The sequence below is a fragment of the Trichomycterus rosablanca genome, chromosome 11 (genome assembly GCF_030014385.1).
Source record: "Trichomycterus rosablanca isolate fTriRos1 chromosome 11, fTriRos1.hap1, whole genome shotgun sequence".
In the NCBI taxonomy this organism is placed as follows: Eukaryota; Metazoa; Chordata; class Actinopteri; order Siluriformes; family Trichomycteridae; genus Trichomycterus; species Trichomycterus rosablanca.
Genome location: NC_085998.1, coordinates 36,679,892 through 36,704,020, shown reverse-complemented (window position 1 = coordinate 36,704,020; position 24,129 = coordinate 36,679,892). Strand labels below are relative to the sequence as shown.

Here is a 24,129-nt window from a genome sequence, read left to right as displayed (position 1 = left end):
TATTTCTGGTGCATTATAAGTTAAAAAACACATAGTACATTATCACCACCGAGTCACCGTGCCATTCAAACACAACCATATAAACTCTTTTTAGGATGAACTGGAATGCTGACTGCAAGCTAGAATTTTTCATCCAACATTAGTGATCCTAAGGACACAATTCAAACATCTTGGAATGTATCATCCAGCAAGTTCTAGGTCAGGGGTGTATGTTATTTTGGAAATATATAGAAAAAGTGATGGTCAAATTTCAGACCCAAACCTTACTTCAGCATCTGTCTCAGACTGAAATTGGTAGTAAATGTGTCATATCCCAGGCCCATTTAGACGCATTTAATCAGAACTGTCCCATCACTAGCATTTAGGATATGATTTCATTTTCCGACCAGTCTGGAGACAGTGCCAGACACACGTTTGTGTTTTGGCCAGATCTTACACTTCTGATGCTTATCAGATGATATATTTAAGCCCTTTCTGAACTGGGACTGGTGTACTGCACCAAACAAAGAAATAAAAACATGCCCATGACGTGGATTAATGCCCGCTGACCGAGACACAAGGCCTTTCATGCACTTTATTTGTATAGTTCCAACAAAACATGAAAAACCAGGAAACAGTAAAACGTGGCTGCCTCTTTAAACCGGATTAATGGAGATTTGTAACACAAAGCGTTTTCTTTGTCACTGGTACCCGGCAGCGGCTGACACTGCACGGCCAGGCGCTCAGGGTTAGCAAAGCTAGCATGAGCTTGCAGCAGAACTGCATTTCTGGGGATTAACTGCACACACACACACACACACAGTCTGAATTACAACTTATACAGACACCCAAAACACTTCAGGACTTCGAGACATAACAGGATACACAACAAACGTACGCTGTGGATACGGCTTGTCTTCACCTCAGACCTACACCCTAATACTCAGCCACCATTAGATCAAATTACAGCACCAGCACAGAGAAATTACAGCCTGCTAACAATAGACTTTGGAGGAACTGGTTTGCCTGAATGGAACAAAAATACATATGATTTAATGTCTGAATGAAACACACACAAGCGTATAGTTCACAGAAATGACGTAGACAGCAACCAACAACACCCAACAAACATCTACACTCACTAAACAGCCTTAAAAGCTTAAACACAAAACTATACACCGATCAGGCATAACATCATGACCACCTTCCTAATATTGTATTGATGCACTGTGTATTCTGACACCTTTCTATCAGAACCAGCATTAACTTCTTCAGCAGTTTGAGCCACAGTAGCTCGTCTGTTGGATCGGACCACACGGGCCAGCCATCGCTCCCCACATGCATCAGTGAGCATTGGCCGCCCATGACCCTGTCGCCGGTTTACCACTGTTCCTTCCTTGGACCACTTTTGATAGATACTGACCACTGCAGACCGGGAACCCCCCACAAGAGCTGCATCAACTTTGAGGATGAAATGTTCACTTGCTGCCTAATATATCCCCCCCACTAACAGGTGCCGTGGTGAAGAGATAATCAGTGTTATTCACTTCACCTGTCAGTGGTCATAATGTTGTGCCAGGGAGGATATTTTGGGGGGTTTTTTTTAAAGAGGAAACTTTACGGGAGGGGGAGGGGTTAAATATTTGACAAATGCATCAATAACCATGCAACTGTGCTTTTTAACAAATGCATTTATTCATTTTTAAATGTTCTTTTTTTTACCCCTTTTTCTCCCACTTTAGTGCATCCAATTTCTGCCCGTCAATCATCCTCTCACTAATGCTGGTCCCTGCTCCTGATTGGGAAGGACGAGGCTGCTCCATGCCCCCTCCGAAACGTGCACAACAATCGAACATCTTATCACCTACACTTGACGAGCGCAGTGTGGTACAGCGCTGTACACGGAGAGCCACACCCCCTACCGCACTCCTTTCCCATCTCCGTGCAGGCGCCACCAACCAGCCAGCAGAGGTCGTAATCGCACTAGTCTGAGAGAGAGTCCCCATCCGGCTTTAGTCCTGCCACTTATCTAAACAATAGGCCAATCATTGTTCATGTAGCCACTCAGCCTCAGCCGGCAAGGCAGAGCCGAGATTCGATACGATGTGTTCGAGATCTCGGCTCTGGTGAACAGCGTGTGTTTTACCTCTGCGCCACCAGAGCGGCCACAAATGCATTTATGATCAGATAATCTTATTACTTTCAATTCAGCCTTTAGCCCTAAACAATAATAGCAACAAATAAAATAGTCCATCAGTAGAGCAATTTCAATAGAATGTGGCCCTATAGAACCTCTATCTTAGTACGCGCATTTGGAAATGTTTACACAGTTTCAGAATCAGGGACTTTTTAACGAGACAGACGTGCTACAGTCCACTGATATGTAACTGTTGTGATGCTTCATTGTGTGAAATGCAAAAACTCCCTCTGCAGCAGTAACAACGTCTTCCGTGTTACCTGGTCTTTACCTGACAAATTCGCTCTCCTTTTATCTGCAGTTTTGTGTTTTGCTCAACTGGCACCTTTATTGGACACTTTGCAGGTCGTTCATTCAGCTTCTCAAGGATCCTGACCTAGACAAAAACTGATTTTTTTTTTTCATTGCAAAATGCTTGGGCATGAGAGGGGGGGTCTAAACCGAACAGTGAAATCAGTGCAAAAACACGCAAAGAATAGCGCACACAGACTACAAAAGCTGAATCCCTGACATTTTTGGTGATTTAGAAATCCTGACTGGACGCTTTCTTTAGGTCCAAAAAAGAGGACGTGTCTGGTGAAAAGAGGATGTACGGTCTCACTACATTAAGCAAGAGCTCAAAGCTCAAAGGAGAGATTTCGCAGCTCCTTTCTTTCTTCTGCTGTCAAACTTTATAACCAGCAGCGCCCCAAGCACAGACAGTCATCACCATCACAGTAATTCATATGGTTTTATGTCAGCACTCCTTTAATATAAATCTGAACCATGTGCAATACCTTTTTAAAATCTGTGCAACACCTGTTGTACTTTGTGCAAATTTGTTCAACTTTTTTAAAGACTTTTATATCTTTATATTCTTGAAAGCTGCTGTTACATTGCAAATTTCACCCTGTGGGATAATAAAAAGGCTATCTTATGTTATCTTACCTTATCTAAGACATTACTTAACAAAATTTCAATAAATATACAACAGAGCCCAAACCTTTAAGACATCAGCTGACTGGTAGCCTAGTCAAGGTAGCCTATTATATTAGTGCTACACTAAAAGATACTGGATCCTTAGTACAACTCACTATTCAGACAGTGTTTGTACTAACAGACTACACTAGTTACAATAATGTCTAAATACTTATTATACAGTGTATAATTTATCCTAAGACTGGGGCGGCGGGGTGGCGGGGTGGCGGGGTGGCGGGGTGGCGTGGCGGGGCGGCACAGTGGGTAACATAGTTGCCTCACAGCAAGAAGGTCCTGGGTTCAATTCCCAGGTGGGGCGGTCCGGGTCCTTTCTGTGTGGAGTTTGCATGTTCTCCACATGTCCGCGTGGGTTGGGTGCTCCGGTTTCCTCCCACAGTCCAAAGACATGCAAGTGAGGTGAATTGGAGACACTAAATTGTCCATGACTGTTTTCGATATAACCCTGTGAAATGATGTATCCTGTGTAATTAGTAGCTACCGTTCCTGTCATGAATGTAACCAAAGTGTAAAACATGACGTTAAAATCCTAATAAACAAACAAACAAATCCTAAGACTGAAACCTTTCGTAGTTAAAGAGCTTGGGGATGGCAGACTATCCTTCATAAGCTTTCCAAATGTAAAGGATACACAGTTAATCGCGGCTCTTATGCTACCAGGTCCACAAAGTAAATATTCACCAGTAACTCTCCAGATCTACAGAGTATTCACCATTAGCTCACGATGGACTATTTACAATTATCCATCCAAAGCCAAAGGTTAGACTTTTCTCTAACCATTTGACATAAATTTCCCAGATCTCCTTCAGCCCATTCTGCACTATTTACTACAGAATGCTTTTGCTGCAGAGTCCCGGACAATCAGCTATAAATGTCAGACAGCCAGGGTGTCTTTAATGAGGCGAGAAAGAGCAAGGAAAGGGGAACAGTTGAATAAGATTACAGAGAGAAGCAGCCGATTTTTAAAACCCCAATACAAGCTGATGTGTTCGTGTCTTTAATTCTAGCTGCACTTTAATCAGGCCACATTTTAGGTAAAATTCCTTGCGTGTTCTGTTTAGACCTCACGTACAACCCTGGAGGTTATTTCTGAGTCCTGTTTTTCTTATTGTCTGTCTTTTTGTCAGTTTGTTTGGTTCTGTTTGTAGGTTTGAGGTTGTTATGTCAGACTTAATGTTGGACTTGATAAAAGGGGTTTCCCTTTCTTGGGTTCTGCTAAGAACTTGGGTTGTTACTCACTGGTGGATCGAGTATCTGGCATAATGGCAACCCAACACTCCTTTATTTCTTCTTCAGCATCAGTACATATTCTCCTGTGGGGCGACTGTATGTCGTTTTCTGGCAATCACTTGAAGTTCAGTGATTATGCAACTGGAAGAGGGAGAATTTTAAAATGAAAAATGTGCCGCTCAGGTGGCGCAGCGGTAAAAACACACACTGGAACCAGAGCTGGGATCTCGAATACATCGTATCGAATCTCAGCTCTGCCTCCCGGCTAGGCTGAGCGGCCTCATGAACAACGATTGGCCTGTTGTTCTGATATGCGTGGGACTAAGCCGGATGGGGTCTCTCTCATGCAATTACGACCTCTGCTGGCTGATTGATGGCGCCTGCACAGAGATGAGAAAAGAGTGCTGTCAGGGTGTGTCTCTCCGTACACAACGCTGAGCTGCACTGCACTCGTCAAAGTGTAGGTGATAAGATGCATACGGCATGCTGCCCACATGTCGGAGGGGGCGTGGGTTAGCTTCGTTCTCCTCAATCAGAGCAGGAATTGGCATTTGTGGAGAGGAAGCATGACGCAATCGGGCAATTGGACGAGCTAAAAGGGAGAAAAAAGGGGAGAAAATGCATAAATAAAATACATAAAATAAAAAATGTGACAACGATGACCCCGTACTGTTGCACATCTTAAGACGTGTTTGCAGGAAGAACGGGACAAAATAAAAGCTGAAACACTAAATTGCAGTGTGGTGAAAAGGAATGGCAACATGACAAAGCGGTAAATGCTTTACTGTCCCAACTTTTTTTGGAATGTGTTGCAGGCCTAAAATGCAGGATGTTTATTAATAAATGAAATTAAGTTGAGCAGATAAAACATGATATATATCAGGTTCATCCTGTCTGCAATGAAGTAAAAGTCAAAGTTTTATTATTTGCTTTTTCCATGCTGTCCCAACTTTTTCCTGATTCGGGGTTGTATATTTTGAGAACTGAACTGAGGTTTACTTGAACTGCAGTCTTAAATTAGCTTTTTTCGCTGGTGCCTGACCTTGAAGAAAAGCAAGAAGAACGTGCTGCATGTTCAGGCCTCACTGGACCTTCTCACAACTCCCAGAAATAAATCTGATAGAGTAGAATCCCTAGTGGCTCGATTAACCTGCGTACGGCTTTCTGCTGCACGTCTGGTCACAGACTGAGAGGAAACAGAAGAAAAAAAGAGGCCGTGGTAGTGGTGGCTCAAGTCAGCAAGCTAAACCTTCTCCCTGCTTAGCTTAGCAATCCTGGGCACAGTTAGAATGATGACTAGAGACAGCTTCATTAAGCAAAGTCGAGAGAAAGTGGGTAAGGAAACAGCCAGAAGGTGTTAAAGTACCCGCTTGTTTACGTATCTCAGCAGGGCAGAGGGGGATGTGTGCTACATTTTAAAACCACTTCATAGCCGAGCTGTAAACTCACTCACTCACTCACTGTCTTAACCGCTTATCCAATTAGGGTCGCAGGGGGGTGCTGGAACCTATCCCAGCTTTTCAATGGGCGCAAGGCACACAGTAACACCTTGGACAGGGCACCAGTCCATCGCAGGGCAGACACACATACACAGACACACATACACCCATTCACCTATAGGGCAGTTCAGTATCTCCAATTAACCTGACGGCACGTGACTGTGGGTGGAAACCGGAGCCGGGAAGAAACCCATGCAGACACGGGGAGAACATGCAAACTCTGCACAGAAAGGACCTGGACCGCCCCACCTGGGGATCGAACCCAGGACCTTCTTGCTGTAAGGCGACAGTGCTACCCACCGAGCCGCCCTCGAGCTGTAAAGTGTCTCTCTTAAATCTTTCTCCTTCTGAGTGATGGTGCATGCAGGTAGGTAGGTTGGCTACTCTAACCCACAGTAGCATATAATAAGGGTGTCATGTTCAGTAGGGCTGAGGTCAGGGATCTGTGCAAAACACTGGAGTTTCTTTATGTCTTTATAAACACATATATTTAATCATTAGAAGGAGTGTCTCGATGCTTCTCTCCATATAGTGAATCTGCAAAATAAAACAACTTCATTTTATGCCTCAAGTTCTGGAATGAGACGTCCAACAAAGTCACGGTCAAGTGTCCACCTTTTAAGCTCTGCTTAAACAATCACACTTGAGTTTTGTTTTATTTTGTATTTGTATTATTTTGTTTTGTTGGGTTTGGAATGCTGGGAATGTTATTAGAGCTGCAGATGCTCAGTATGTTTGTTGAATGGGGATTTCCTGGCTGTGTGTATATACGATGGAGGTGAGGACAGCGACAGGAAGTGATTGTTAAGGTAACTGATATGGCGGTTGTTTTTGGTACAGCCTACTGATTGCATTTTGTTTGAGAGACGAGGTTTAAATTCTGCTGTGAACTGGTTAACATGTTCAAATTTAAAGTTGCTAGTATTACTGTGACTAGAATGATTAAAATCTACATTTAATAAACAAATAGAAGGTATTTTAAAGCACTGATGCATTTAATGTGAATTTCCCCACCGTGGGACTAATAAAGGATTATCTTATCTTAAATAAATCAAACAAATATGTAATAAATGACACTTCTAACATCTTAACCATTCTTTGTGTGGCCATCGACTCTCCTTAGCACATACCTAAAGTAGAAAAGTGCAGTTTTCAGATTGCCAGGGGCATAAACTATACAAAAGCATGTTTATGCTCCTGTGGTAGTACACCCAGCTTTGAGAGATGCTTACAGCTTAATACAACTCCAAAGACTGAACAGAGTCATGACGGATAGGCTGAGCTGAGACATTATGAAGGCAGATTTTGCTTTCTACCTACATACTAAAGCTAATTGGATTAGAGGGTATATAGAGGATCTGCCCACCCGGTGAATTGTGCGAGTTCTCCTTGACGGTGACGTCAGTAAAGATGCTGACTAGGGTTGTCATGGCAACACATATGCACCAAAATAACTCACGAAGATGCTGCTGCTTAGCAGACCTGGTAGAGCTCTACATATCACACACACACACACACACACACACACTTGATCAAAAATAAAACATTCATCTCTGACTTTAGTTTATCTAATGCTATTGATTTGATCTGATGTCCCAAAACCAAACAAATTCAACATCCTAAAGTACAGATTAGATTAAATTAGATTCAACTTTATAGTCAATGAAATGCAGTAGCATCCAACCAGAAGTGCAGGATAGATATGATTTACATATAATACAGTTAAAGTGCAAAAGTGACCAGATAAGTGAAATGAAGGAGACATACACTGATCAGCCATAACATTAAAACCACCTCCTTGTTTCTACACTCACTCACATTTTATCAGCTTCACTTACCATATAGAAGCACTTTGTAGTTCTACAATTACTGACTGTAGTCCATCTGTTTCTTTGCATGCTTTGTTAGCCCCCTTTCATGCTGCTCTTCAATGGTCAGGACCCCCACAGGACCACCACAGAGCAGGTATTATTTAGGTGGTGGATCATTCTCAGCACTGCAGTGACACTGACATGGTGGTGGTGTGTTAGTGTGTGTTGTGCTGGTATGAGTGGATCAGACACAGCAGCGCTGATGGAGTTTTTAAACACCTCACTGTCCCTGCTGGACTGAGAATCGTCCACCAACCAAAGATATCCAGCCAACAGCGCCCCGTGGGCAGCGTCCTGTGACCACTGATGAAGGTCTAGAAGATGACCGACTCAAACAGGAGCAACAGATGAGCGATCGTCTCTGACTTTAAATCTACAAGGTGATACAACTAGGTAGGAGTGTCTAATAGAGTGGACAGTGAGTGGACATGGTATTTTAACACTATGGCAGCGCTGAAGTGTCTGATCCACTTATACCAGCACAACACACACTAACACACCACCACCATGTCAGTGTCACTGCAGTGCTGAGAATGATCCACCACCTAAATAATACCTGCTCTGTGGTGGTCCTGTGGGGGTCCTGACCATTGAAGAACAGGGTGAAAGCAGGCTAAAAAAGTATGTAGAGAAACATATGGACTACAGTCAGTAATTGTAGAACTACAAAGTGCTTCTATATGGTAAGTGGAGCTGATAAAACGGACAGTGAGTGTAGAAATGGGTCTGGCTCAACCTGGAAAACACCAGTAACATGGCTGGAATACACTCAGAGTCAGAGCATCAATCCCTTTCAGGACAACACACACTTCCACATTCACTAACACACCCAGGGCCAATTTAGTGCAGCCAATTTACTCTTGTTTGTTTTTGGCAGGTGGGAGGAAACCAGAAGCCTGAAGGGAATCCAGATGGGAATTTAAAAAACACCACTTTGAAGAGAGTAAGCAAAAGTGAGAATCGAACCATGGACTTCTGGAACCACGTTGCTGGGCAGGATTGACCTTGTAACAGCTGCGTAGTGTTTCGAGCATGAAAATTATATAAAACAGCTCCGGTACTGTATTACTGTATAAACTATAGACATTTCTATAAGTGGATAGTATATATCATTGTATCGCCCAGCAGTAATAGTGTAAATATAACACAAAATTATGAAAAATATCAGTCTCACACAATCACACACAAAAAGTTAGTCTATCAGACATGTGCTTAATATCTCCCAAAGGAAAAGTGAGGATTTCCTGTCTCAGACAATTCAGAGGAAATCTGAGATACTCACTATAAACACAGACACCACATTAACACCTACAGAATGCTCTGCAGTACTGCTGCAGTGTTTACTGTGAGAAAATCACATTTACATCTGGTACTGCTGTATCACATCACTGTACATGTGATTCTGCTCTGTGATAAATTACTTCAGTACATTTATATCTGGTACTGCTGTATCACATCACTGTGCATGTGATACTTTATAATGCTGGACTTGTAAGTATCAGAGTGGCATTAATTTAACTTTGCTGTGTGAAGGTGACTCACCTGTACGAGGAGCTCTAATTTCCTGTCATCCAGGAGATGGACCTGACACCTCCGCCCCTCCGTCATCTACAAAGAGTCACAGAGAGAGAGAGAGAGAGAGAGAGATTAGCTATTGCAAACAGCAGTGTTATAATTGGGTCATCGTGACAAGAGGGAAACAGCAACACTCTTTAAACACACACACACACACATGCACACACATTTACATACTTAAACACTGCAATGTCTTTACGGGAGCAGACGTTACGCACTATCAATGGCAAAATGTATTAATTTTGAGATGCCCTGCATTACTATTTTAAAGGAATATGGTTCAAGATTTGTGATAAAATGTAAATGTATATTTTCCAATGTTATTCGTTTAGGAAGTGACCATAAACAAATTAATCCATTGTATTGATCAAACAATAATTTTCTTATCATTTAATTAAGAACACACAACATTGTATTCCCTAAATATCTCAAATCAGCTGTTGCATGTCTGCAAATGTAGTGGGATTAAAAATTGTAACTTATCACGCAACATAAATCAAAAGCAACAATAGGGGCACCTTTTGGATTTTATAAAGCACATTTAGAGTTTAATGTCAGATCAATTCACTTTAAATTTCACTCACTCACTTTCTAAAATGCTTATCCAATCAGGGTCGCGCGGGGGGTACTGGAGCCTATCCCAGCTTTTCAGTGGACGCAAGGCACACAGTAACACCCTGGACGGGGTGCCAGTCCATCGCAGGGCAAACACACACACACACACATACACACACACCCATTCACCAATTCAGTGTCTCCAATTAACCTGACTGCATGTTTCTGGACTGTGGGAGAACCTGGAGGAAACCCACGCAGACACGGGGAGAACATTCAAACTCCACACAGAAAGGACCCGGGCTGCCCCTCCTGGGGATCGAACCCAGGGCCTTCTTGCTGTGCTACCCACCGAGCCACTGTGCCATGAACAGGGATACATCACATTTATATGTGCTTGTTAAACAGCTCACCCCAAACCCATGGATATACAGTAATAAGATCATATATCATAGGCATGAAAAACCCAATACATTAAAAAAAACGTTTTGCTAATGTTGCTGCAAGTAAAATTTTAGAATTAACATTTCTTTAGCACTGTCCTATTCTACTGTCAGTTTTTCTTAAGGGAGAGTTCAATTGTTTTTGCTGGATTTAGATTTTGGTTAGATTGCCTAATCTGCAAATTAAAAATGGTGTTGATGTACTTGGTTTAATACCTTAAAAATAAAATATAACATGAAAAAATAACATGCTAGAAAAAACAGCTACTCCTCACTGAACAATACAAGATTCATTGATGGAAATCACACCCTCTGCACTCTATTAACCAGCCACGCCTTCAGTTATAGAGAGAAAGTTATAAGTTATAACATTATGACCACCTTCCTAATACTATGTTGGTCCCACTTTGCTGCCCCATACACAACAAACTGTGCTGCTCTGTGTATTCTGACACCTTTCTATCAGAACCAGCATTAACCTCTGCAGCAATTTGAGCTACAGTAGCTCGTCTGTTGGATCAGACCACACAGTGCATCGATGAGCCTTGGCCGCCCATGACCCTGTCGCCGGTTTACCACTGTTTCTTTCTTGGACCACTTTTGATAGATACTGACCACTGCAGACCAGGGACACCCCACAAGAGCTGCAGTTTTGGAGAAGCTCTGACCCAGTCGTCTAGCCATCACAATTTGGCCCTCGTCAAACTCGCTCAAATCCTCACGCTCGCCCATTTTTCCTGCTTCTAACATCAACTTTGAGGATAAAATGTTCACTTGCTGCCTAATATATCCCACCTACTAACAGGTGCCGTGATGAAGAGATAATCAGTGTTATTCACTTCACCTGTCAGAGTTATGCTGATAATGTTATGCCTTTAAAAACTACCAGTAATGCCAGCTATTGATTCACCAGCAATTGACAACCCAAACTGTCGAAAGAAAAAGAACAAAGACATGGAACTCAATAAAATTGGCTGTGGCTAAAAGGGTGGGGGAAGTTAGACTGCCACTCCATCGCCTGGATTCCATCTACTGGGGGACGTTTACTTCCAGGGCAGTTTGCTTGTGGCGGCAAAATTCAAAAGGTAATAATCTGCTGGCTGATGTCCTGATGTAAAAGGTCAAAATAATGCCAGCAGAATGAAGAGCTGGGCAGATACAAGCCCACTGTCCCGGCTTCATGAATGAGTGCAGGTAAAAATGATGAGTCAGCGGAGAGCTGGTCAGTGAAGCTGGAATTTAAAGGTCCTCCGTGGCTGCAGCATATTAGTGAATCTGGAGACTGAGGGGGCAAGATTACCGAACCCTCAGCTCTAAACACACACCCATGAGCTATATGTTCAGCACCGCATGCTGTACGTTAACCATCTGTACAGTCAGCCTGCAGATAACCTCTAAGCTATGAGTACTGCTCAATGCTAGCAGCACTTCTGTTTTCATCAGACTGGTACAGACGACATTAGCCACAGTTAATTAAACAGCAAGGGCTAACTAGCAGGGTTTGATCACTACATATTTACTTTACAGTGAGTGTGTTTCAGGGACAAAGCGACTGCAGATTAGTAATATTAAAAAGGACGCTGCAAATAAACAAACTGTAGACAGACTCTTTCTCTGGACTGTCTGGCTATGTTTAAATGCCTTACATTAGATCAGGCTGGACATTCAGGCTCTTTCTTTAGCAGGTCAGATCTGATTTTCTACCCATTTCTACACATCTTGAGCTTGTGAGCGTTATGTGTAAGGCCCTACCTAATTCATGCACTTTGCTGTGAAATTCTAACTAAATGAGGCGTCCCAATCCTACAGCAATTCAGTTAGCAATCGGTTACTCAAAATGTCCAAGATGTCGAACTGTAAAGCAGCTAAAATCACGACTCGGGTAACTGAGTTTGGAAAATTGACAACCAATTCTGTGGACGGGGGGTTGGGGACAGAACCATTTGATATTAAATATTAATAAGGCATAGCATAATGACCACCTTCCTACGATTGTGTTGGTCCCCCTTTTTCTGCCCAATACGCAACTAACTGTGATGCTCCGTGCATTCTGACACCTTTCTATCAGAACCAGCATGAACTTTTTCAGCAATCTGAGCTACAGTAGCTCGTCTGTTGGATCGGACCACACGGGCCAGCCATCGCTCCCCACGTGCATCAGTGAGCCTTGGCCGTCCATGATCCTGTCGCCGGTAATAATGCAATATTACAAAATGTCCAAGATGTTGAAGTGTAAAGCAGCTAAAATCACAACTCGGGTAACAGAGTTTGGAAAACTAACAAGCAATTCTGTGGATGGGGGGTTGAGGACAGAACATGAAGCCTCTCACTGTTGCTGGATGCTCTATGTTTACATTTAACCATTAGGGTATCTGTGCTGTGTATCTTAGCTTCTATTTATATTATTATTCAATTTATATGTGTGTAATTTAATGACTGTCGTGAATTGTCACGCTTTTCTTTAAAAATACAAGGTCAGTGAAATTAAGCACATTTTCCTGTGAGTTTAGAAGGGTCCTTGTTATGTGGGTGTAAGTTTGCATTGCTATTGCTGTGTTTAGTAGAATGGTAAACATCCTACTGAGGGCAGACAGAGAGGACACACATCTGTGAACGAAAAGTCTGATCAGTCACGCTGTTATTAGTGCTCAGTGCTCTAATCAGTTGAGACTGTCCTCATTCAAACATGCTGACAATGTTGTTTTTATTTCTCCTGAGTTCTCTCACAGATTTGTATCAATTCTGGCAACACTGCAGACTATCTTCTTCATCCTTCAGACTGAATAATGTTCTTCCTCCTTGCTTCACTCTTTCCCATCCGCTTCCTCCCATGTATCGTGTAAATATTCAAGCCAGGAACCGTTCACATCCAACCGGGCCAACACTGCTAACACTCTCACGTTCATGCAACGTCTCGCTCTCCAAATGTAGGCCAAGTTCAAAAGGAAATTACAAAAAAAGAGGGCAATTTCTTAAACAGTTCAGTGTGTCTGCACCGAGCTGGGGAACATGCGCGCCTCTCTGGCCTCCTTCAGGAAGCCCCGTCCCCGAGGATCACAAACAATAGAGCTGATACAAGCAGGACGGCTCACGTTTCCTCCACACTAAGGAAGGGGGGGGGGTGTTTGTTTGGAGAACAAAAAACACATCCCTTCATTCTTGTCCCTGATTTTGCCAGGGTCCAAACACCATCTAAACAGCTGAAGGCTACACACAGACAGGCAAGGCTGGATTATTACAGACATGGATGATAGATGCCATGGCTGGGTGTGTATGTAGGAGAGGGAGTTTTCCCTCAGTAGAGTCTCCACCTAAACACTGCTGTGTGACATTCATATTGACTTGTGAAGAGGTTTTTTTGGGAGAAGAATGTTTTATTAGCTATACTACAGTTCCTGAGCCTGGGCTCATAATTTCCTTTGCAAACAACGTCCTCGTCTCAACGAAAGTCACATCTGTAGTCTTAAACCTTTTTATGTGCACTAAATATCAGCCTTGCTTCAAAAAAGCTGGTATTACATAGCTGGTTTGTTGGTCTTTTCTTGTTTCTGGTGGTTTAGCTAGTCACCCTGTCTGGACAACTGGTACTGGGCTATCATAACTAGTTGTACAACTGGACCAACAAGACCCAGCCTCAAAAACCTTCCTAAAACCAAACAGACCACCCAACTGGCCAGCTGAGGATGGTTCCCAGCCAGACCAAGGCTATATTTTCTAGCAGAGATCTGATCTTAGGAAACAACAACACCATGATGAAGTAACGTACATGAACATATGTAGACATGAAGCCAAACAACCCAAAATTGGCTACAAAAAAATAATGTAAAGTTGCTTGCATGGCCGAGTCAATGTCTTACCTTTTAAAATGGATAGAATAAAAAACAATTTGCCAAAAGAAACTGGTCAAAACTAATATTTAATATTCAGTCAATGTTTAGAATGTAAGCACCCTGGCATCAATCATCTGGTAATGATAACAAACGCATTATTACAAAAATTTTTATTAAAAGTAAACTGTGCTTTGTATCGCTGAGAATTGACCCATAATCATTAGAACCTCTACTATTCCTGTAACCAGAATCTGGCAACCTGGTGTTTCGTACTGAGGTGTGTGTTAGCAGGTGTACGTCTGGGAATGTAATTAGCCTCGAAATGCTTTGAAATGGTCTGCCCTCGAATCATAATACTAATGAGTTCATTTTACAAGGGTATCTTTGCGACTGCACTGTGCTCTTCTAAAATAGTTTCTATATTTCATGGTCACATACTAAAATTATAATGTACATAATAATGTAAAGCACCGCTCAAGTGTGGACCAGCATAAAGGGAGGCAAGCTGTGGTCCACATGAGCCAAGAAAACACAGATTTAAAGAAATACTTCAAGAAAAACACGACTACATAATGTCACACTTTAACAAGACAGTAAAAATGGCTTGCAAAAGCTGTCCAACTAGCAGCACAGTAAAATATAATTCTAGACGCTCATGTTTCCCCATGGTCTTGTAGTATTCCTGCACAAATAGGCAGAAATGGTATTGTTGAGCTTAAAGTGATCATTCAGCTCAAAGAGAGCAAGCCAAAGTAAAAATTGCAGCCACAAAGCACTATACTAACAATGAAATGTCAAATTAGCACAACACCGATGGTAGTATTAAATACTACTTAGTTAGCAGTTTGGGACATGACATTAATGACTTCTGAGAGGGCTTCTTTCAAAAGCCTGATCTGGTTTCATCGCAACTGACTTAATATACAATTCAAAGCTTATTCCCACATTCATTCCTCTAAACGTTCTCTAAAAGGATTAAGACTTAATACTAATGTAAAAAATCATTTACAAACACCACTGAATGACACTTATAGGAAAGCTACAACTAAAACAGTGTCAGACATAAATGTTCAATGACTTTGCCACCACCTCCCCTGGCTTAGACATTATAAATGAGCTAATTTCCACCTGCATGTTTCTTAATTTTCCTCCCAAACTAATCTTATCCAGTTACCAAACTCATTTTGCTTCCTCAAGAGCTGCTGACCTCCCCTCCTTAACGGGGATATGTGTGCAGTACCTGCATGAGGCAAGTTTATATGGAGATGTGTATAGTGCATGGAGAGTCATGCACTGATCTCCATTATTCCCCGTCTCATTGTGCAGGCCCTATCAATCAGCCAGCAGGGGTCATAAATGCAGCAGTTATGAGGAATCACTTTTGGCTCTCCCACCCTTTGGACGAGCCAACTATTATCCTAATAGGAGTCCAGCCTGTCAGTAGTAGAGCGGAGATTCGAACTCATGAGATGCGATGGTGTGCTAGTGGAGTGTTTACACTAAGTGCTCCCATAAAAGTCCTTTCTTAGTTTAGGAAGATGTTTAAATATCATCCATATCCACATACCTGTCCACATACTTTTGGCTCTATAGTGTATTTGAAGAATAGAGACATGGTTGAAGGAATATAGTGTAACTCCAGAAAATCCCAGCTTTAAATCCTCTCCTGAGAAGGACGCTCTGGACTAGCTGATGTAGTATAGACTCAAGTCAGACATTACAAGACACAGGAAGAAAGTGCTGAATCACACTTCACAGATCAATAGCAATATGCAGGTTTACAATTTCTCACAAGACACGTTGAGCTACAAGACAAACTGCAGCCCTCGGTTTATTGCATTGTGTGAATGTAAACCTCGCCCGTGTAAGCATCCCGCACTGGTAATAGGATGTACCTGGCACCAAGCCGCCCTTGTCATTGAACTCATTGATCTCTGGTTGGCTGCTTTGTGCAGATAGCAAGCCGTACCAGTTTCCGTATGCTGGACGGGTGATTGGGTCTGGCTGGCACCGAAATGCTGCTGCCCGGGCTGCCACCCCTGCCCTGCAGTGCAGAGACGAGGATTAGACTGCAGCAGAGAGAGACGGATTTACCTCGACGAATATACCTGCAAACCTGCATGCTGATGCCTGCACAATGCTTATTCTCTCGAAACAGCCAAGACTGGCTTCCTGCTGCAGTGTTTCAGAATAAATTGTCACATACATATCGTTTGCTGGATTTAAGTACTCAGTAACACCAATCCAATGAGTACTTAGCTAATTTTATGGTCAGTAAGGTCCTAAATGGTAATGTAGCTGATGTACAGTGGGATTTGTTACTGTCTCAATATCCCAAACAAGCCGTTTTGTGCAATATCCACCAATCCACTGTGTCATTTATGTCCGGAAATATACACAACATGAGCAAAAGTATGTCAACACCACAAGCTGACCATAAGCTTACTGGACACCCCATTCCAAAAGCACGGGCATTAAGCATGGGAAGATTTTCCACAAGACTTCAGAGTTTGTCTTTAGAATTTAGTGCCCATTTAAGCACAAAGCAAGTAAAACCATGTCTTAGGGGCACAAAGAACGATCCATGTTTCATGTCAGTAACGGTAATGACGTTTCGAGTCTCGCCATGGGTGGCATGGCAACTTTTTGGTTTTATTTCCCCAGTGGTCAGTTGGACTGAATAGCTAGTGGAGTTGCACCCAAGAACACTTTTGTTTCCTCTTGAATCTGTCCCAGAGTTCCCTGTGTTCCTGGCGATCATGTTGCAGTGAGTGCAGTGTTTCTGTTCCTGTAATGCAGTCTCCTATCCTTTCTATCCTCGAGTCCTGCTTTTGGGCTGCGACTTTGGGTTTGTTTTGTTTTATTAACTTCCAAAATTAAAATTAATAATTATTTTTGTTATTTTTATCCTTTCCTTTGTTACTGGGTTCCAGGGTTACATCTCCTGCAATTGGGTTCATCTTTCAATATCTTAAGTGAGGAGTTACGATTGACACCTCTGTCATGAGGTGCTCACCACCCTGTGAAATGTAGCTGCCTAACAATCTTTCGCAGTGGGTGAAATGGTGGCACAGTTGGTAGAGTAGATGCCACACAGCAACACAGGTCCTAGGAACCTGGGTTTGACCCTCAACACACAGTCTATAAAGAGTTCAGATTGTATGCAAGTACACCAGCTTCCTTCTACCTCCCATGAGATGTAATGGAGTTATTACATGAATGTGAGTGTGTTTTGTCCATAGATTCATGGGCACCCTGTGCAGGGTCTATTCCTGCCTTGTGGCTAGTGTACCTAAGTGTGCCAGGATGAGTCCATGGATAAAGTAAAGTAAAAATGAATAAATGAATGAAAGACATGCATTGCATTCTACAGGTTTTACCCTGTAATGTGCTAGACATCAATTTAGCTGCTTCACTTTGGGTTATTATTTAACTAGCCTTCTAGTCTGGCATCTCATATGTCATGATGCCTGATATTTAATTAAAGAAAATAGCACATATATTCCATGTGGATACCTCTTGAACCAAATCTAGGGTTAACCTGCTTATGATGACTTCAGAAATGGCAATGGCAAGCACCAGGAACAACTTTGTCCACATTTGACTAAAGACACACAAGCACAGTTGACGTCCTGCATCATTTTGAAAGCAGGTTTCAAGTGAATAAAGGGCAAGATGCATTGTACATCACATAATAACCCGAAACTGTACAATACACGCAGTTTTCCAGTGAATTGGGAATACATCTGCAAGCCAAACACCACACTAGGCAACAGTGCACTGTATCTCATTCTGTTATCATCTGGATTTACATAATAAAACAGTAACAATAATACAGACCAGGCCTGCAAATCAGCATGCTTATGTCTGCACTGTGAATTCTTACAGTCTAAAAACCCAACTAATGAACACATGCATCTTCTGCTCTAGGAGGTGATACACTTAGTCCAGTTTATGTCTGATAACAAATAGGAACAGTACATTAGCTCATTTAGTTTTACTGTTCAATCCAAACTCAGGTTCTTGCATACACACATGCAAACATAAACACATATGCAAATAAACAAGCCCTGCTTTCTAAAAGCTCCTAAAAGAAGGGTTTAAAATGCTATAATACCACATTGCTAAACTGCTAATGAAAGAATGTGCTTACATACATCCAGAAACGACAGTGTGGAGAATAATAGATGGACAGCAGTATGCATACATACATGTGTGTCTGGACTGCCTCTGCTGGCCGTACGCAAAAAGGATGCAAACTCATGTGCTGCATCTCATCCTCATATCTTATTATAATAATACTTCCACACACACAAAATAACACACGACGTGCTAATATACAGCATGTGTTGGTGCACTTTGCATGCATGGCACAGACAACAATCCCCATACATTGTGCCCCTCCATCGGTGACGATACAGATTACAGATCCATCCACGATGCTTACCTTGAAATATCAATGTTCCCCAAGCATGAATTTCAAATCTGCAGTATTAATCCACACACTGGATGTATTCCAGAATTACAGATTTCAGTCAGCCGGCCTATAGATCAGACTGAGCATCAGTGCCGCTGTGGCCGGGGAGACGCAGCTCTGTCGGAGCGGATGGAGCGCCGCGGCGCTGAGGCGCGTCCCATCTCCCGCCGCGTCCTCCTTTTCTTTCTTTTTTTAACCCGACTCCGATACCACTGCTGTCTTTATTCACCAGGAAACTACGCCTGCGTCCTTTTTCCTCCTCTTTACCCTTTGCGTATGAGACAGCACGGCTGCGATCATGCAAAAAAGCGCAAATCGCGAACGTAAGCAGCGGCAGAAGCACCGGAGGCGCAGGGAATCGGATAGGAGCGATACACCGCTTTCAGCACTGAGACCTGAGCTTCCTTCTTCCCACAGACAGCTCTGATTGTAGTTTTGTGGGAAAGCAGGAGGATGAATGGGGGAAGGGACGGGGAGGAGGGCGGGGAAAGCCAAACTGATAGGTGATTCAAGAACGAGTCGCTTTTTTCAAACGACTCCCCTTGATGAATCGAGAGTTGGAATCAGAATAGGAATCAGGTTTATTCACTGTAAAGATTAATACATTACTTCATATAATTATTCTTGTACTCATTCATTATATTTACTTACCATTTTATTTCTATGTTATGGGTCGGGCGTTGAACACTTATTAAACACTTAGGTAGAAACTAATCCACCTTCTGCACGACCCTGACCATGATAAAGCAGTGGTAAAACATAAAAATAAAATAAACTGAAGTAATATAGTATATAGTATAGTATATAGTATAATAATGTATTTATTTCCAAAATATCATTATTTAGACAGGAAACTGTTATTAATTATTATAAACAAAGTACAGTACTTTATGCTTTTTTTGACTAGTAAGCAGAAGGTCGCTGGTTCAAACCATACCATTGCCAGGCTGCCACTGTTGGGCCCTTGAGCAAGGCCCTTAACCCTCAATTGCTCAGACTGTATAATGTAAGTCGCTTTGGATAAAAGCGTCTGCTAAATGCCGAAAATGTAAATGTAAATGTAACTCAAAGTCCCCTAAACTCACAATCCTTGAAACTCAACGCCCTTTATTTGTACCCTTAAACTCAACATGTTCAGTTTTTTTTTAATTATATATTTATTTATTTTTAAATTAACAATGAACAGTCGCTTTGTTCAGCCTCGGCTTGAGCGGTGCAGTAATACGTAATTAAAGTGTGCACATGAGACTAATCTGCATTTGTGTGGAATAACCGTCATATTCACTCTGAAAGCTCCACGTGTATCTGTGTTTAGCTGGATTTTCCTCACTTTTAAACTTGTGTTACAGCTCGGGGTTCTGAGAAATTGTAAGAATCAGCTTTTTATTTCAGTGTTTTTATATTATATTTGTGTTAGTTTCAGTGTATAAGTGTTAAAAACACTTATGTTTTACATTAGCCTAAAATAAAACAGTAAACAATTCATAAGTTCTATTATTAGAGAACCACAGTGCAGGGGTTGCTGGGTGAACATACAGACCATGAGTCCAACATCTGGATTTTGCTATAGAAAGGCCCTGCATGTGGGAAAGAACCTCTCTCTCTTCTTTCCCCACCCTCATCCTTACCTCCGTTTCTAAATCAGACTTCCCAGCTACCCCGTTTGGTTTGGCCCATTGACAAGGGGCATATGAAAGGGTTTAAAATCCGAGGCTCCATATGTGTGACCTTAAGTGTGCACTCACACCCTTCACCAACGGTCACCTAACCACAAATGAATGCAGCCCTAAGCTTTCAAATTCCACAGGAACTTGTTGCTTTTTAAAACTGGAAATCGGTTTCTCCGTGCCATGCTCAGCAGAACGTGCTCTGTTAACATCTGAGCTAGCATTTAAAAAAGGCACCACAGCCTGTTTACCGCAAGAATCCGCAGGATTTTGGCATGTGGGTCGGAACCAGTGACTAGGGACGTTTACGGACATCCATTACTGGCCAGTCTGGCCCAGTGAAGGTTTCATGGAAAAGGAAGGTCATTAGCATTTGGCCCATTTACTCGTACATTGTCCAGTATATATGATCTATAATCTAGGCCAATGAATCAAGTTAAATGTGAGTCATGTGACTCATATGATAGACATGAAACTTGCTTTTTAATTGTAGATTTTAAATGTAGATATCCTTTATTTGTCATATATACATATACAGATGTACAGTACAATGAAATTCTTTCTTCGCATATTCCGAAGCTGGGGTCAGAGCGCAGGGTCAGCCATCGTACGGCACCCCTGGAGCAGACAGGGTTAAGGGCCTTGCTCAAGGACCCAACAGTGACTGCATAGCAGAGCCTGGATTTGAACCGCCAATCTTCCGGTTGATAACCCAAAGCTCTACCCACTAGGCTACCACTGTCCCCAAGTTAGTTTAATTTAGTTACTGTAATAAAACTACAACTCACCAAAAATGCTGCTAACTTTAGATATGGATCAAAACATGCAATGTGGGGCTAAAGAAACACGCCACAAAGGGCTACCCATTAAAATGCTGTCCTCTTATCTGTCCTGAATTAAACTGGACCGGTTAAGCTATATGGCATACATTCTTCCTCACTGGCTGGTGCCCCAGAAAGGTGAATGGGGTCTGTTGGTAATAAATAATCTAAAATCTGAAGAGTTTACATTGTTTGGTTGCATGTTTTGACTGTGGCAGGTAAGACACACCACTGTTGCTATCTAATAACCTGGTGTGAGATTTCTCGTCCACTTTTGTATTTTAGTTCATTCAAATCCTAAAGTGAAACCAAATGAAAGTGCAAGCTGGCCAGGTTCAAAAAGAGAGCCTCAGTCCCAGCTGATGCACAGGCATAGTCGCCTGGAGCTGGAGTTCTTCTGATGCAGCAATAACAGGACTGTGGATGGAATCAGCTCACATCAACGTCACGCCGATGGATTCAAACAGAGTTGCTGTTTTTTCATGCATTTTCTCCCCATTTTCCTCCCGATTTAGCGCACTCAATTTGACCTCCGCTGCTGAGAGATACCAGATTGAATCCGAGGAGAGCATGTCGCTGCACACGCCTCTTCCAGCACGTGCACAGCCCTCCTCTTCTCGCCCCTGAATTCTGCACAGGCGTCTCTTCTGCCAATCAGGGTCCTTACACAGTGTATAAAGACCGACCCACCCACCCACCCACCCACCCACACATAGTCCGGCCCCAACCCTGCAGATACGGTGGCCAATTAGCATCTGCTGCACGCACTGCAAATTATGCCCGCTAGATGGCGCCCAGCCGACCGGAGGCAATGGCGAGTTTCGAAATGAGGAGTTCAGAATCTCGGCGTTGGTGTGCTAGTGGAATATCCCGCTGTGCCACCTGGGCGCCCCCTGAGCTGCTGTTTGAACTTCACATGCCTTTATCTGCTTAGACCAGTTATTAGAAACAATGATCCAGTTTAATTTGTCACACAACCTCACCATGTTTTGTTTTTCATATATGCTAACACTGATAATACTGGCCCACTATAACAAAAGTGCATGCTTGTTTCACTTCGTGTCAGATTAGAATACAAGCAAAAGAATCACCAGCTCATGTGTAACCGTATTTAAACTTTCCATTCCAAACCTCCTCTTAGATCAAACATGTCCTTTATATACACACAGTTCTTTCAAAAGCACTGACAACCACAAAAATCTACAAGTTTTCCAGCATTGGCAAAGACTTACACACATGAACACAAATGCACACAACAAGACACGTCAAATATAGGGGATTTTAATTTAAAAAGACAGCAACCGACCCCAGAATAGGACTGAAATACTGAATTAATACTGATCAGATTTCAGTGAATCAGCCTCCTTGCTCCTTTGTCTCAGTGGTGTTGAATCTACCAGTTTATATCTAATTATTCAACTGAATTGAAATCTAGGGTTGTCAGGCGGGTAGCATAGCCGTTGGAACTGAAGCTGAGCTCTGTCCAACCTAAACATTCCCTCGTGATGTCTGCTCTCAAGCTGACATATTTTTAGCATTATTGGCTGCTTCCTCTGGGCCCGGGTCCGAGCCCTCGGTCACAAGAGCCCGCTGTTCTAGAGAACGCTGGAGAGAACACAGAGATCTAAACGTCTCAAGCAAAGAAGTCCATGATGCACTGGGGCGCCCTGGAATGAACGGGAATGGCTAAGCTCACACGACTCTGATTGGTGGACATAAAGTTTTAAAATAAACTTCAAAACAGCCCGGTCTCTCCTCCTGCCTCAGCTGAATGCTAAATGTCAGTTAGTCCTGTTTGTGGTTTAACTGTCCCAAAAAGGAGCATAACCACAGACTGAGTGTTTATACACTTCACGAAAAGCCCTTTACATGTGCCTGAAAATCTACAGACAAATTTAAGGACAAATATGATCTCGCTGTGTTTCTCTCTGGTCTGTCTTTCTCTCAGAGGAAAATGTGGTTCTCGTTAGAGGCCACTTTCCCAGCCTGGTTATTTCTGTCTTATGGCCTTAGGCTGAAATCAGAATTGAGTAAATGTGTGTCGGAGGGAACCTTTGGTTTTGGAGGCACCATGAGAAAGTCAGGAGAGGTCGTATGGTCAGCATAAACTGATTTGGAGAAAAGTAGAAAACAAAAAGACAATAATACACGTATATACAGGAGAAGTAGTTCTGTTTCCTTAGTCATGTTTGGTTTTTTCCCCATTAACAGTATAAACAAATAAAAATAAATATAAAATTAATGTAGCAATAAAACTTCCTTTTGAACAAGTCAATCAATTTCCTCGGCTGCTCCTGTTAGGGGTCGCCGGCGGATCGTGATCTGCATTATTGATCTGGCACAGTTTTTATGCCGGATGTCCTTTCTGACAAGACCCTCCCTATTTATCCGGGCTTGGGACCGACACTACAATGGTTTATGCATCCTAGCGGCCAAGTACCTATGAGGCATCTCCAATTAACCTGACTGCATGTTTTTGGACTGTGAAAGTTAACCGGAGCTCCCGGAGGAAACCCATGCAGACACAGGGAGAACATGTAAACTCCACACAGAAAGGAACAGGACCGCCCCGCCCCGCCCGGGGATCGAACCCAGGACCTTCTTTCTGTGAGGCGACAGTGCTACCCACTGAGCCACCGTGCCGCCCATCCTTTTGAACAAGTATTTGAATATTTTGGCACATATGAGGGTTCTTCAAAAAATTTCTGTACTTATTTAACTCTATTTATTAAGAATTACAAAAACAAATGACATCCTTTTTTTACATCATCGCCTTCTGGTGCATTTTTCCAGCATCGTACCAACTTTTTAATGCCATCAGCAAAAAATGTTTTAAGTTGAGCGTGTAGCCACTGATGCAGCGCTGCTTTCACATCATCATCACATGGAAATCTTCTTCCCCTTAAAGCTTCTTTGAGCATCCAAAAAGGTGAAAATCAGATGGTGCTAAATCCGGACTATAAGCATCTCTCAGTCTCTCTGACACGATCGATACTACTCCTCCACCCTC

The 24,129-nt window shown here is 42.5% G+C and overlaps 1 protein-coding gene across 1 annotated transcript in view; it reads right to left on the bottom strand.

The window, feature by feature from the left end:
- The window catches only part of frmd4a (FERM domain containing 4A), an 89,245-nt gene that overhangs the window by 52,112 nt on the left and 13,004 nt on the right, over window positions 1-24,129 (bottom strand). The window contains exon 2 of the mRNA XM_063004285.1: window positions 9,294-9,359. Coding sequence (XP_062860355.1) covers window positions 9,294-9,359 — 66 coding nt within the window. The remainder of the gene's footprint in view (window positions 1-9,293; window positions 9,360-24,129) is intronic.